At 37.5% G+C, this 15,186-nt stretch overlaps 1 protein-coding gene across 2 annotated transcripts; it reads left to right on the forward strand.

Moving 5' to 3' along the window:
* The first annotated feature begins 115 nt into the window (after positions 1-115).
* On the forward strand, positions 116-10,120 carry LOC129235424 (spastin). 2 transcript variants are annotated; one of them, XM_054869255.1, is made up of 6 exons: positions 116-1,160; positions 1,259-1,429; positions 6,074-6,367; positions 7,292-7,461; positions 7,782-8,040; positions 8,120-10,120. In XM_054869255.1, the coding sequence occupies exons 1-6, from the start codon at positions 359-361 to the stop codon at positions 8,863-8,865; spliced, it is 2,442 nt and encodes an 813-aa protein (XP_054725230.1). In that variant the 5' UTR covers positions 116-358; the 3' UTR covers positions 8,866-10,120. The 2 variants fall into 2 exon arrangements, with proteins under 2 accessions (XP_054725230.1, XP_054725231.1); XM_054869256.1 differs by lacking the exon at positions 6,074-6,367.
* The last annotated feature ends 5,066 nt before the right edge of the window (positions 10,121-15,186 follow it).

Here is a 15,186-nt window from a genome sequence, read left to right on the forward strand (position 1 = left end):
TGCAATAACTTCAACGAGTCGTTACTTAGACTCTATGTATTGGAATGTTTAAAAGAGGTTTCACTTGAAGTTAAAAACCGAATGCAACCCTTAACAAGAACAAAATGTCACTGCAACAAGGGATGAAACAAATAAATTTACTTAGGTGTCATCTGTGTTAAAAAAGAGAATTTCTAGATGGTATGTAATAAAACAGCGTGTAATACAGCAATATATTTGTATTGCATTTGGTTATAAAAAATTGTGATTTTGGTGCTGATAGCTTAAATTAGTTTTATTAAAAATATATAGTTTTATATAAGAGAAACCTTGAAGGGGTAGACTGTGCAATAGACGCGCAGAGAGCATAAACACTTCGATGGTGCGTAATAAAACGCAATCGACTTCATCGTCCTCCTCAGGCAATGCCAGTGGCAGTGCAAGCAATAGCAGCAGTAGCACCAAGTCTCCTATCCGTCAGAACAGTACCAATAGTAACAATATAAACAGTGGCGCGCGTACACACCGCAAATCATCTAGTACTTGCAGTGTTGCATTAGCCGACGATTCAAAACCAACATCGTCATCCAACCGGCGCTCTCCACCACAAGCTAACACCAATACTTCGCACACCGACGAGGAAACGGACGGGGAGTATGACAGAACCCCCACTGGCGGCGCCCCATCGATCAGTTCTGTGCACAAGCAAAATCTTTATATCGTTTCATTTCCCATAATTTTCCTCTTCAATATTTTGCGTTCGTTGATTTATCAATTGTTTTGCATATTTCGATACGTATACGGAGCCAGCACAAAGGTGATCTATAGGCCACATAAACGAGAGTGCAACATTGAGATTGTTGTCGGCTCAAATAAATCATTTCAAAATTCGCAAAACGAGAATTCTCTAGCAAACGAAATTGATAAAAATCAAATCGTACAATATCATTCGCGTAATTCTGCGTTAGCTACTTACCCGCTTGTCGGTGGAGTTGGAAATATTACTGCTGCTGGAGGTCAACAGCGGTTTCGTACTACACAACAACTTGAAATGTCGGGAAGAGGAAATGCATCCAGTTCACCAGGTCCTGGGGATCCTTTGTTGGCAAAACAGAAACATCACCACCGCAGAGCATTTGAGTATATTTCAAAGGCTCTAAAAATTGATGAAGAGAATGAAGGTAAATAATGAACAAATGTTGGCGTTGTGGAAATTTAGCAGTGATTTAATAGGAATCTAACACGTTTTATCATAAAAAACTCTTTACAAATATGGTAGGCCACAAAGAACTCGCAATTGAGCTTTATCGTAAAGGCATCAAGGAATTGGAAGATGGAATTGCAGTTGATTGCTGGAGTGGACGTGGTGATGTATGGGAGCGAGCACAACGTCTTCACGACAAAATGCAAACAAATCTTTCAATGGCACGCGATCGGCTACACTTTTTAGGTAAATTATACATAAGTAATTAAAGTGTTTATATAAGAATAGTGCAAGTTATTATTATTTTTTTCTTTGTAAGTGATCTCCAAAATAATAAGCTTGGATGCCCCCCTCGTTTTATGTTGCTTATATTTTTTTCCAGTCATTATAAACATTAAACTGGCCTTGGCATTAGTTACAGTGTACAACACACAAAAAAAAAGGATAAGAAAAATAACAAGTTTCCGACTGAATTTTTTTTTGGAGCGGTAAAATTTCCTACTTGTATATCCTTATAGTAAATTGGCGATTTGAAATTATACGCCCGAAAGGGTGCCAAGGGGGTCAAAGTTTTCCGTTTGGCACACTTTTACGGTAAATCCGCATATGAAATTATGTGAAAAAACAACGGTGAACGTTGTAATCCAGAAAAAAATGTACCATAAAAATATTTGCCATAAATTCTACTATACTATAAGTCTCTTAAGTTACTAAATCTAAAAAAATCGACTTAGACGCCCGAAATAGGTCGGCAGGAAAAATTTGTACGGGTTAATTACGTTAGTGTGTATTGAAAAAATTGCTTTCAATATTTGTAAGTTATAGCATGTGTCGGAACCTTATTATTTTGGAAATTTTTTTTGGCTAGCTTTGAAAAACATAACTAATCTTCCACAGCAAAATGGATGCTTAAAAGTGCACTAGTAACCTTATTAAAAAGTGAAAGTTTTCACAACGTCTTAAATTGGTATACATATATGGACGAATGTAGTAAGTGTAAATTTGCAATAATCGCTTCTTCTAAAAATGATTTTAGCGAATTTATTTTTAAAGTAATAACGCTACTCAAATAATTTCCAACTTTTAATTAGTAAATTAAGATTAGTAGGTCGCACCGAATATTATCATTCCTTGGTTTTAATACATATAATAAGATTACGTAAATGCCAAGTCTAAAATTTTCTCATAAAATAAAATGACATTGCTATAGTCGAGAAGTGTATCAACGTTCTAGTAAATTTTCTTCGGCTAGGTGTAAGTCTACTGAGCTGTTCAGTATCCACTAGAGGGCTGTAACATGTAAAATTTTCGAGCAAATCGACTTTTACCATTCCTTCGCTTTGACGAAAACTATGGTATGGTTATCAAACGAAAGAAGAAAGTCGTGGCTATTGAAGAAAAGTCTTATACCATAATTTTTCTAAAGGAAAAATTATAGAAAGGCAAATTTTGAAATGTATCCTTATTTTAAATGCATCAATATCAACTTATTTACATATTCCCTATACAACTTTATACTTTCTCAATTTGGAACTGCATTTCTCAATTTTTATCTACGCATTCCCATTTCAATTTACACTTTTTCAATATAATTCTACATTTTCCCATTTCGATTTAAAAATGGTGTCGTAGTTGGACATAATTAAAATATTTGCGTTAGAGAGAAAGTGGGAGCTATTAAAAGACATTTTTGGGCGGAAATATTTGGGGTTGCTTCAAAAATAAAGTATACATTTTAAAATTTAATTTTTCTGTTATGTTTTCTTCAGAAAAAAGTTATTGTATGACTTTTAATCAGTTGCCACTACTTTCATTTGATACCACTGATAGCCACTTTTTCATTGATACTCATATATAGGGTTGCAATCTTCTATTAATTTGATCTCTAAATTATAAAATTTTATTTAAGTTACTCTAAACTGAGAGGAAAAGCAAAATTGTTCTTGTTATTTTTGGTCTACTACTGCCAACTGTTTAATGGCAGCCCATATCATTATACTACGTGAAGTGTAAACCATGTTTTCGATTCTTGAGTGCGTAGGTTTGAATTTCCGTACATGAAACACCAAAATGATGCAAAGTTTTTTCTAATAGCGGTCGCCACTCTGCAGGCAAAGGCAGTGGCAGTGTGTGTGTGCCATGAAAAAGCTCCTCATAAAAACACATTTGCCGTTCGGAGTCGGCTTAAAACTGTAGGTCCCTCCATTTGTGGAACAACATCAAGATGCACGCCACAAGTAGGAGGAGGAGTGAGAGGGTGTAAGCGTTTATTATATACATATATATACGAGGTTTGTTAAAAATAAGGTGAATTCGCGATGATTTCGCGGGCTACGTACATTTGAAAAGTTTGAAAATTCATCTTAATTTTTGAACAAACCTCGTACGAGTAACATATTATGAACACAAACATTGGCACTATTGTGAAGGCGCCACCCGTGCAAGTTGATTTTTATTGCAACTTTAGGTCTGTAATTCTCACAAACATATATTATTTTGTTTTACAATTTTCAAACCGAATTATATAGAAATTTTAGAAAGAATATGCAATTTTGCAAGACTATTCTTTAAAAGTAGTTCTTGTTTATTTTTTCGTCAAGGAAATCTTTGTTTCATTGCTTGTTTTTTCATCGTTAAGAGCAGATTGAAAGGATAAATCTTCAATTAGTTTTTCAATGACTCCTTTGATTTTTGCCTAATTTTGAAGTTTTCGCTTGCGATAATGGATTGCATGCATGAATCTCAATGACGGCAAAATTATTTTATCTGACTCAGACCAAGCTATTTTGCGGAAAACTCCTCTAATTGCATCTGACAAAAATAGTAATCCACGACCGTCATTTTTTTTTTCATTTCAATCATTGAAATTTATATAACACTTTAAACAGCATACTTTAGAAACTCACCACTTATCTTGATTTCTTATATGACGCTCAAAATAAAGTAAATGAAACTGTTTGATTAAGTATGATTAAATCGTAAAGTGGCTTTATCGATTTTGGCGCAGTCACAAAAAATGTAACATTTTCTAATATATTTGTTTGCAATACAAAAATATTTTCGGACTTCCCGCCTCTATAAGTAAATGATCAAAAGTCATATACATATCTCTGCTCCCAGATGTGATATCAAAATAAAATGTATACGAGCATCTTTATTATTCTTCTTCTTAATTGGCGCTATAACCGCTTACGCGATTTTGGCCGAGTTTAACAAAGCGCGCCAGTCGTTTCTTTCTCGTGCTAACCGGCGCCAGTTGGACACACCAAGTGAAGCCAAGTCCTTCTCCACCTGATCTTTCCAACGCAGTGGAGGCCGCCCTCTTCCTCTGCTACCACCAGCTGGTACCGCATCGAATACTTTCAAAGCCGGAGCGTTTGTATCCATTCGGACGACATGACCCAGCCAACGTAGCCGCTGGATCTTTATTCGCTGCGCTATGTCTATGTCGTCGTAAAGCTCATACAGCTCATCGTTCCATCGTCTGCGATATTCGCCGTTGCCAACGTGCAAAGGTCCAAAAATCTTACGCAGAATCTTTCTCTCGAACACTCCAAGCGTCGCTTCATCGGATGTTGTCATCGTCCAAGCTTCTGCGCCATACGTTAGGACGGGCATGATGAGAGTCTTGTAGAGTGTTAGTTTTGTTCGTCGAGAGAGGACTTTACTACTCAGTTGCCTACTTAGTCCAAAGTAGCACTTGTTGGCAAGAGAGATTCTACGTTGGATTTCAAGGCTGACATTGTTATCGGTGTTAATGCTGGTTCCTAAATAGACGAAGTCTTTTACAACCTCGAAATTATAACTGTCTACAGTGACGTGGGTGCCGATACGCGAGTGCGCCGACTGTTTGTTTGAAGACAGGAGGTACTTCGTTTTGTCCTCGTTCACCACCAAACCCATTCGCTTTGCCTCTTTATCCAGTTTGGAGAAGGCAGAACTAACAGCGCGGTTGTTAAGGCCGATGATGTCAATATCATCGGCATACGCCAACAATTGTACGCTCTTATAAAAAATTGTGCCTGAGCGATTAAGTTCTGCGGCTCGTACGATGCTCTCCAACATCAGATTAAAGAAGTCACACGACAGCGAGTCACCCTGTCTGAAACCTCGTTTGGTATCAAACGGCTCGGAGAGGTCCTTCCCAATTCTGACGGCGCTACTGGTGTTGAGCAACGTCATCTTACATAGCCGTATTAGTTTTGCGGGGATACCAAATTCAGACATCGCGGCATACAGGTAACTCCTTTCCGTACTATCGAATGCAGCTTTGAAATCGACGAAAAGGTGGTGTGTGTCGATTCTCCTTTCATGGGTCTTTTCCAAGATTTGGCGTATTGAGAATATTTGGTCGATGGTAGACTTTCCAGGTCTGAAGCCACACTGATAAGGTCCAATCACTTGGTTGACGGTGGGCTTCAGCCTTTCACACAATACGCTCGCTAGAACCTTATAGGCGATATTTATTATTAATCAAACTTATTTCGAAACGATATGATCTGTCCCAGATAATTTTTTTGTATTGGCTAGTGTAATTAGCTTTAAGAAGAACTAAGATGCCGCTGTGTGCAAACAAAATAAAATTAACCAGCTACGACAGGTTTTCGTGCAAAAATTTACAATAATGGCTGGCTTTATTCAGGTCCAATGTAGTAACATATAATGATTATTAAATATAAATTAAAACTTAATAAATATGTAGAGCACAACTAAAAACAGAACTGTGCAATTACATAGTCTTGATAAAAGTTTAATTTACCTATTTTGTTAAATCCTCAATATTTATATACTATACTTTCTTTGTTTTTTGTGTTTTTTTTTTTTTAATTTAATTTTATATGTTTTTTCTTTTTATTTTATGTATGTTCGTATCTGTGTACGGCTATGCAGAGTTACGCGAAGCAGAACTCAATTTCCATACCTTAAAACTTAGAGACACCGCAGCGCAGCAATCTGACAATATATCACACAAAAATAAAATTTTGGTGGTGCCACCTATGGTTGTAAATGGCACCGGTTATAGTAATTCCGCAACCACTTGTCCATCCTCAGCAAGAACTAATTCACGGTTACCTTCCTCTAGTTATAAAAGTATTCTCAAATCCAATAGACAATTAAATTCGGATAGTTCTAAGCCCAGTACCTGTAGTTCCAGCACTTTGGCAGCTAGATCATCTTTGGCAGGTAAGTTAAAGAAGCTTGTATTTTGTAACTACAGTAGATTCTGTTTTTATGCGGTATATACATATGTACGTTCCGCACGAAACAGCATAAAAAAATAGCATAAAAAAAGCTACCAGTTCTATAGTAAAACTATGGATACGTTTCAAAAGTGCTAAGAACCGCATAAATCTGAAATAATGTAATAAAATTGCATAAAAAAGGGTACTAGTCCCATATTATAACTATAGATACGTTCCATAGACCGCATGAATCTGAAATAATTAAATAAAATCGCATAAACAAAAAATTGTATTTTTGAAAATTATATCTTTATTTAACAAACGTCATAATCGAAAAATAAATTTACATCGTCAGAAATAAATCAGACAATACCCGCATGTTGCGCATTTGTTTAGGATTTGGCGTAAAATCACTGCCGTCACTTGAGGAAATGTACAGGTCTGATCTGGATGGTGATGCAGGCGGCTCCATACTTGTAGGGTTAGCATTTTTGATATAATCTGTGATGAGTTTTTGCTTAGCTGGTTTAGAATCTTGTTTATATGTACAATTCCCGATAGGTCAACATGCATTTTTTAATTAAAAAAAAAAAACCGCACTATTTCAAAAAAAAAAAACCGCATAAAAACAGAATCTACTGTATTTGGTCTTCACGTTTAAAAACTGGCTAACATTTTTAAAATAGAAATTATATGTTAGACTTTTTTTATTCGAAAAATTTATTTCTATTTACTCACCTGGTTTTGCAGGTAAGTATGCATGTATGCATGTATGACCATGAGTGTTTTCTATAAATTATTATTTTTTTTTTTACATTTCATTGGTTTGTTTATATGCCCTTGGCCACTAAATAACGTAATACCCATTTACATTTGATTTACGTATTATACATTCTTGTCTACTCGTATTTCTATTTTGTTACAGCCTCGGGCCGCAAATTGACAGTGAGCTCAAAACGCCCTGGAAATCTAGCCGTTATTAATAAGTCTCAAACCTTACCGAGAAACTTGGGTTCGAAGAATGCGAGTAGTGCCGCAATGCAGAGACAACCAGTTAAAACTGCGGCTACTCCACCGGCAGTACGCAGGCAATTTGTAAGAGATTCCTTTCCAAGTCATTTGCATACAAAACAGACATTGATTATTTTAGAAGTGTAGCTAATTGATAAATTATTTTCTATAAGTTTTCTTCAATCTATTAAAAAACGTAATGCCTTGTGGCATACATGCTTTATTAGAGATTATCGATTATAAGCAAATTTTCAACAGCTTCTCAAAACTAGGAGAAGATATGCCATCAGTTACAGCTGTGCAAAGTTTTCAAATAAATTAAATAACTTTTTTTTTTTATTTCACGCTTCACCACAAACGCTTAATAAGTTCACAATGGAAAATTAATTTTCTTTACTTTTTAGTCCTCTGGCAGAAATACACCACCGCAACGTGCACGTACACCTATTAATTCAAGTTCCAATTATGGTGGTCAAAGTGGCGCTACCGCACCTGCTGTAACTGTTAAAGGAGTAGAACAAAAATTGGTCCAAATAATTTTGGATGAAATAGTGGAGGGAGGCGCCAAAGTGGAATGGTCTGATATAGCTGGGCAGGAAGTGGCTAAACAAGCCTTGCAAGAAATGGTTATTCTGCCCTCGGTGCGTCCTGAGCTTTTCACAGGTAAGCATGCGGACCACAACTATGCGATGAAATATTTTAAACATTTTTATATTAATATTGATTGTTTTATATGTTTCAGGACTACGTGCACCTGCTAAAGGTTTGCTCTTATTTGGACCGCCAGGCAATGGTAAAACGCTGTTGGCACGCGCTGTCGCAACAGAATGTAGTGCGACATTTTTAAATATTTCCGCAGCCTCTCTCACCAGCAAATATGTAGGAGATGGTGAAAAACTTGTGCGTGCACTATTCGCTGTAGCACGTGAAATGCAACCATCTATTATCTTCATAGATGAAGTTGATTCGCTACTATCAGAACGTAGTAGTAACGAACATGAAGCCTCACGACGACTTAAAACCGAATTCTTAGTTGAATTCGATGGGCTGCCGGGAAATCCGGAGGGTGATCGTATTGTCGTTTTGGCTGCCACAAATAGGCCGCAAGAACTCGATGAGGCAGCCTTGCGACGCTTTACTAAGCGTGTTTATGTCTCACTGCCCGACTTGGAAACACGCGAGCTATTGTTAAGTCGATTACTGGAAAAACAAGGTAGTCCACTTGGAACAGAGGCCTTACGTCGCTTGGCAAAACTTACAGATGGCTATTCAGGTTCTGATCTCACAGCGTTAGCTAAGGATGCTGCACTCGAACCGATTCGTGAGCTTAATATGGAACAAGTAAAATGTTTAGATATTAGCGCAATGCGTCCGATAACGGAAAAAGATTTTCATAATTCACTAAAACGAATTCGACGTTCCGTTGCATCGCAAAGTTTGAACTCATATGAAAAATGGTCACAAGAGTATGGTGATATAACGATTTAAGTAACTAAGAAAACGCGTTTCGTAGTTTGTGAAAGAAAACAACTTTCTCACTCGTTTCCCAATCGCTTAAATTAGTTGACTAAAATAAATTTAAAGATGAATTGCCGTATTCCAATGCTACTATTATAGTCACATTAGTGCTTGATGTACATATGACTTTGTAACAGATTTATTTGTCCCATTAATGTTTCTGCCTTAACAACTTTTCATCTTTTCACCTCATTAACTGAATGTCGCATTAGTAATCAGCCGCTTTACGTTTGTAATAAGAATCATTTACTTCTCAGTTGAAGCAGTGCACACACTTGGAATACACAAAATATTATCCACACATAAATAGTTAGGGGATATGATTAAAATGCATTAGTAAATTTCAGAGGAAAGTCCGATGTTAAAACTCATCTTTGGTCTAGTGAAGTGCATTATTGACTTTCATTTTCATTAAGAGATAAATATTTAATATTAAATACTCAATGTTAAAAGCCATTACGATATACACTGTGTCTTTTGATAAAACTACTTGTTTGACTTTAGCAGGAAAAGTCTAATCTTTCATTAAACAATTTAGTCGTACAATTCAAGTTTTATGAAGTTGGATTCTTAACTTAAGTCTTAGAATGGTTAATGGTTTTTACATTGCATTAGAATCCTGCAGTGTTTTGGCTGGAAAGGCAAGTTGTTTTGTCAAGAACGCAGAGATATGCCTACGCTCGTATATTATTCGAACGCAACTTAGCGGCTGAGGTAACTTACTTGCGAAAATACAAAGTTGTCTGTTCAATAATGATGCAACTATTAATGCGGTTTAAGAGGAGTTATATATTTCATCAACATATTTCTCAGCATTGATGAGATGACCCTGTTGCGGTTTCAAGTGAATGAAAGTATTACTAAAATAATTAATTAACAGCCTGTAGTTTTATTTGCACAAATATACGAAATTAACGAATAACGGGGCTATATTACAAACATGAAATCTATAACGTACGTTTAATAATGTACGCTTAAGTAATAAACACATTTAACAATTTAATTACTATATCTTGTCACATTCCTGAGAAATTTCGCCTGTTCTATGTACATACACACATACATATATGAGTATGCTTTTATTATATCTATGTTTAGCGAATATGTCGATATTATTTAATAATTATTAATGCAGTTTTTATTAATATTATTTGTATATGTTTTCAAATCGGATTTTTGTATACTTACGTCTACTTTGGAAGGCGAATTATAATTAAAAACGTGAATGCAATTTCATCTAAACTGAAATATATATGTATTTTTGTCAACGTGCGTCGTTTTAAAACACCTTCTATTAACGTGACTGTTAAACTAGGCTTTGTATTCGTTAACAAAATTATTCAAATCAAGAGCGTAAGAGAGAGAAGAAAAAAAGTTAACGAACGCAAAATTTGCCATTACTTGCAAAAAACCGCTGGATGTCTTTTATCAGTTGAGTTTATTTACAAATGTTTGCGTTGTATAAAAAATTAAAAAAACGGAGCGGAAAAGTCTGCAAAGGAAATTGGACCTAAAATGTTCACCAGAGACATTTCAGAAAGTCAGAAATGGTAAGTATTCAAATAGGCTAAATGTTCCCTTACACCAGAAGTCGCTCCCGTGCAACATTTACTACTAAAACCTGGAAAAGACTAGGTAAAATGCCCTTAAAACTTTTACGTCAGATGAAGTGTTGGTGTTGTCCCACAAATGAAGGTACCTACAGTTTTAAGTCGGCTCCGATGGCAAATGGTTCCTTATGAGGAGCAGAAACTTACTCGAAGGCTTGCCATTGCCTGTCGAGGGGCAACCCCTATAAGAAAAAACTTTTTGTTGAAGAATACCGACTCAAAGAGTGCAGCAGCAGCGTGGCAGACGCGTATGATGAGATCGTATTTCCACGTGATGCAGAAGATGCCAATCCACTTGCATTAGATACAGCTAATGGTGTCATTGTAAAAGCTTCTGAAAGCAGTTTGACAACAGTTTCCTAATGCGAGAAATTTCGCTAAAGAAGAGAAAAACACCAATAGCTTGATGTCATGATTTGTTGCATTGTAATGTCGCAGGAGGCAGCGATTCGTAGTTTTCTCGGAAGCTAGACCCTCATTCAAGTACAATCTGCAAAATAGTACATTGCATTGAATAACCATAAATATGTTTACATACTCCCTCCTTTGTTATATTTTCCATTTTATAGAAGTGTACAAAAGACCAGATTCTCAAATATTATTTGTTTACAAGTTCAATCATACGCTTATAGATTATGTGTTTTCGTGATGCATAATTTTTCTGCAGCACAAAATTAACGTCTTCAGCATTCAGCATTTTTTTTGTGATGGATAATTTTTTGGCAGGCTTCCAAAAAATTAGAAATATACTATATATTACAAGTTTTTGTGTTATCAAATAAAAAAAAACTCCTGAGAGATGCGTTCGGTTACTTGCGACAAGTAATATAACAGTAAAGTAAAACAGGTAGTTATTTACTGAATCTTATACTTAGTAAAAGTTATCAAAAAACTGCGCGTAGCTTTGGTTAAGAACGTAATTGGTGGTCTTTCTGATAATTGTCCATGTTACTCTGGATTTTATTGTAAAAAGTTAAACCAAATACCTGAAGTGGTCACCGATCGTCATCGCCTAACTCATCTAACGGTAGGCCCAGACCCGAAATTTTGGGTGTAACCTTTGACAGCTTGCTCTCCTTCTCTGCGCATACAACCGCAAACAAAAGTCCAAAAACCCAACAAGGTCCTCAAATCGCTGGCCGGCAGCACTTGAGGCAAAGACAAAGAACTGTTGCTTTCGACATTTAAGGCAATTGGCCGGCCGGTTCTAAACTATGCTGCGCCTGTCTGGTCGCCTGGAACTAGTGATTCCCAGTGGACAAAGCTACAGACATGTCAAAATACCGCCATTCGGACAGCGACCGGGTGCCTCCTGATGTCACCCATCCAACATTTTCACAACGAGGCACAAATGCTCCCAGTAGCGGAGCACAACAAACTGCTCAGCAAGCAGTTCCTGCTGGGGTGTTACCGCAGGTTTTACCCCTGCAGACACCTGCTTGAGCCTGAGCCGCCTCCCAGGCACGTCAGGAGACACCTCCTAGACTACGCTGACGAACTCCAGAACAAAACTGACCGAAACCTACTGGGCCGCACAGTATTTAGACAGTCAATAAACGACATTCACCGGGAGACCGTTACCACCTTCATGAACTCCCGTCCTGTGAATGCCGTAATCGGAGTCCAACCACCACCTATCGCAGATGAAGAGCTCCAGCTTCCCCGTGAGACTCGTGTAACATTGGCACAATTACGTTCTGGACATTGTAGCAGGTTAAACTCCTACATATCCAGAATTGACCCCGACATACCAAACACATGTCCGGCATGTGAAGGTACCCCGCACGACACTAACCACCTCTTCACATGCCCCCTCAAGCCGACTCATCTAACCCCCCTCTCCCTCTGGACCCAACCTGTCGAAACAGCATTTTCCTGGGCCTACCCTTAGATGAGCTAGACGAAGACGACCGATGATATACTTACACTGACAGGGCTAACTATGCTGTTAAAACAACAACAACAACAGCGTATTGTTTCGATAGGTTGGGTCCAGAGGGAGATGGTTGTTAGGTGAGTAGGTTTGAGAGGTCATGTGAATAGGTGGTTAGTATCGTCCGAGGTCCATTCACATGCTGGACATACATATATTGAGTATGTCGGGGTCGATTCTGGATAAGTAAGAGCTTAACCTACAAATACAGAACGTAATTGATCCAAATTTGCGCGGGTCTAGCGAGGCAGCTGAAGCTCTTCGTAGGTTATTAGGTGGTGGTCAGATTTCGATAACGACATTCGGTGTTCGAGAGTTTAAAAAGGTGGTAAGAGTCTCCCGATGGATGTCGTTTAATGTCTGTCTGTATACTGTCGCCGTCGTAGTCGAATGGGTTGGTGCGCGACTACCATTCGGAATTCACAGAGAGAACGCTGGTTCGAATCTCGGTGAAAACACCAAAATTAAGAAAAACATTTTTCTAATAGCGGTCACCCCTCGGCAGGCAATGGCAAACCTCCGAGTGTATTTCTGCCATGAAAAAGCTCCTCATAAAAATATCTGCCGGTCGGAGTCGGCTTGAAACTGTAGGTCCCTCCATTTTGTGTAACAACATCAAGACGCACACCACAAATAGAAGGAGGAGCTCGGCCAAACACCCAAAAAGGGTGTACGCGCCAATTATATATATATATATACTGTCAGATCTATTAACTGTAGTTGTGTTCTGTTCTGTCCTGGATCTCATCAGTGTAGTTGAAGAAATACCCTCTGACATTTGTGAAGTTAGAAATAGTTTAATAGCAAAGCTATCAGGGGAACGTATTCCTCTGTTCAACGCGTAGTAGCCCATGTCTGGTCATCTAATGGTGCTATCGGTCCGAGAAAAGTGAAGCCTAATAAATATGGCAAATGTTAACCTTCGAACTACAAATTTCATTACCAAGTTTCAGGCAGCATTTAATAAATGCAAGTTCCAAGGCGGCTTCTGCCAATGGTGCCCTGACGCGACTCCTCCTTAATATAGGAGGACCCAAGGGAAATCGCAGGCGACACTTTCATTGGTTGCTGACTCCATAATTATTTATGCAACACCTATATGGGCGAGAGCCAAAGAGTCCAATCTACAGGAAGTCATCCAGACACACAGGCAAGGTGCGTTGTGTGCAGCTTGCGCCTATCGACGTCGTATAGCCTTCATATGCCTGCAGGAGAACAACCTAGATGCAGGTTCCTATATTTACATGTTGCTGCAATTATTTACCGTTATGAAAAAAAATGAAGTGAAAATGTTTCTGCTTTTGGAACTTAGGAATGCAATGAAGAAATATGTAAATAAATAAAATATATTTTAAACTATACATTTATATTATGTTTTTAAACAGCTTAAAAATATTTGTAAGGGATTAGGGATTCGCCTATTATTCTTCTATTACATCCAAAGTGAACTGACGCTATCGGAAAGATCAAAATTTATGATCGGCAATCGCCATAGCCACTGTAAACATGAAACGTCAAAAGACAGAAAATGTTTCTAATGATGGTTTCCCTCGACAGGAAATGCCAGTCTTGAACAAGCTTTTCATGAAGATCAGCATTTGTACTTATGGCTCGATTTAGCATATACGTCCTGGTAGAAGCTGCTAACCTCGTTTAGTAGAATTTTATGGTAGAGTGCAAAACATCGTTAAATACGCTGCTGCAACTACAACAACGATTACAAGAGAGTTTTTGACCACCCGAAAGATTAAATTAATGAGGCATCTGCGTTATAGCCGTGATATGGTACTTGATTTCTTTTTGTTCCCGAACATCAAAAATAAAATGCGAGGTCAACCTCAACCAACGCCTGAAAAAGCTGTTGAAGCCTTTAAGCAGCTCGTTTTGGCAAACTGCTTCTGAGAGGCAAACATACATACATAATAAGCTCCTCCTCGTATTTGTGATGTGCGTCGTGATGTTGGCACACAACTAGAGTTTTAAACCGACTCCGAACAGCAGATAGTATTTTATGAGGAGCTTTTTCATGGAAGAAATACACTCGGAGGTTTGCTAATGCCTGCCGAGGAGCGACTACTATTAGAAAAAACTTTTTCTATCATTTGGTGTTCCATGTCCGTGGTTTCGAACCTGGGAATTACCAATTGATAGTCACACACAAACCAATCGGCTACGGCGACGCAAAACTGCTTCCAAGGAGAATATTTCGGAAAATAATAAGGACATTTTCATTATTATTTTTGTCTTTTCATTACTTGGCGCAAAATATTTTATAAAAAAGGCAATCTTAATAATAACTACGAACAACCATCTACATTTTAAAATATTTTTGTTTTGCTTAAGTTTCAAGTTATAAATGAAAGATGGTTATTTTGACCAAACGTGGGGTTAACAGCTTTTGACGTGTCGCCAAAAATAAAGTATTTGACCTCACTTGTTTTAATCTATTTTATTATAATGTATCTTATTTTGAGTTTCTTGACTTAGCTACTTAAATAAAAATTATGCCTTTACTCTCTTTAGGAAATGAAAAGTAAATATGCGTAGTAGCAAAATAGGTTCAAGGACGCCTTTATGAACAAAACACGCTTATCGAAACCAAGTACATCGATTGTGAAATAAATCTCTTCAGACGGCCAGTTCTACGTTGTTAGAATGACTTGGTTTTATGTATATCCGAACAAGGGTTGTAACTTCGGCAGCTATCCTCAAACATAGTGCGGAATGTTTGTGCTATTACACATTGTG

This window comes from Anastrepha obliqua, chromosome 1 (genome assembly GCF_027943255.1).
Source record: "Anastrepha obliqua isolate idAnaObli1 chromosome 1, idAnaObli1_1.0, whole genome shotgun sequence".
In the NCBI taxonomy this organism is placed as follows: Eukaryota; Metazoa; Arthropoda; class Insecta; order Diptera; family Tephritidae; genus Anastrepha; species Anastrepha obliqua.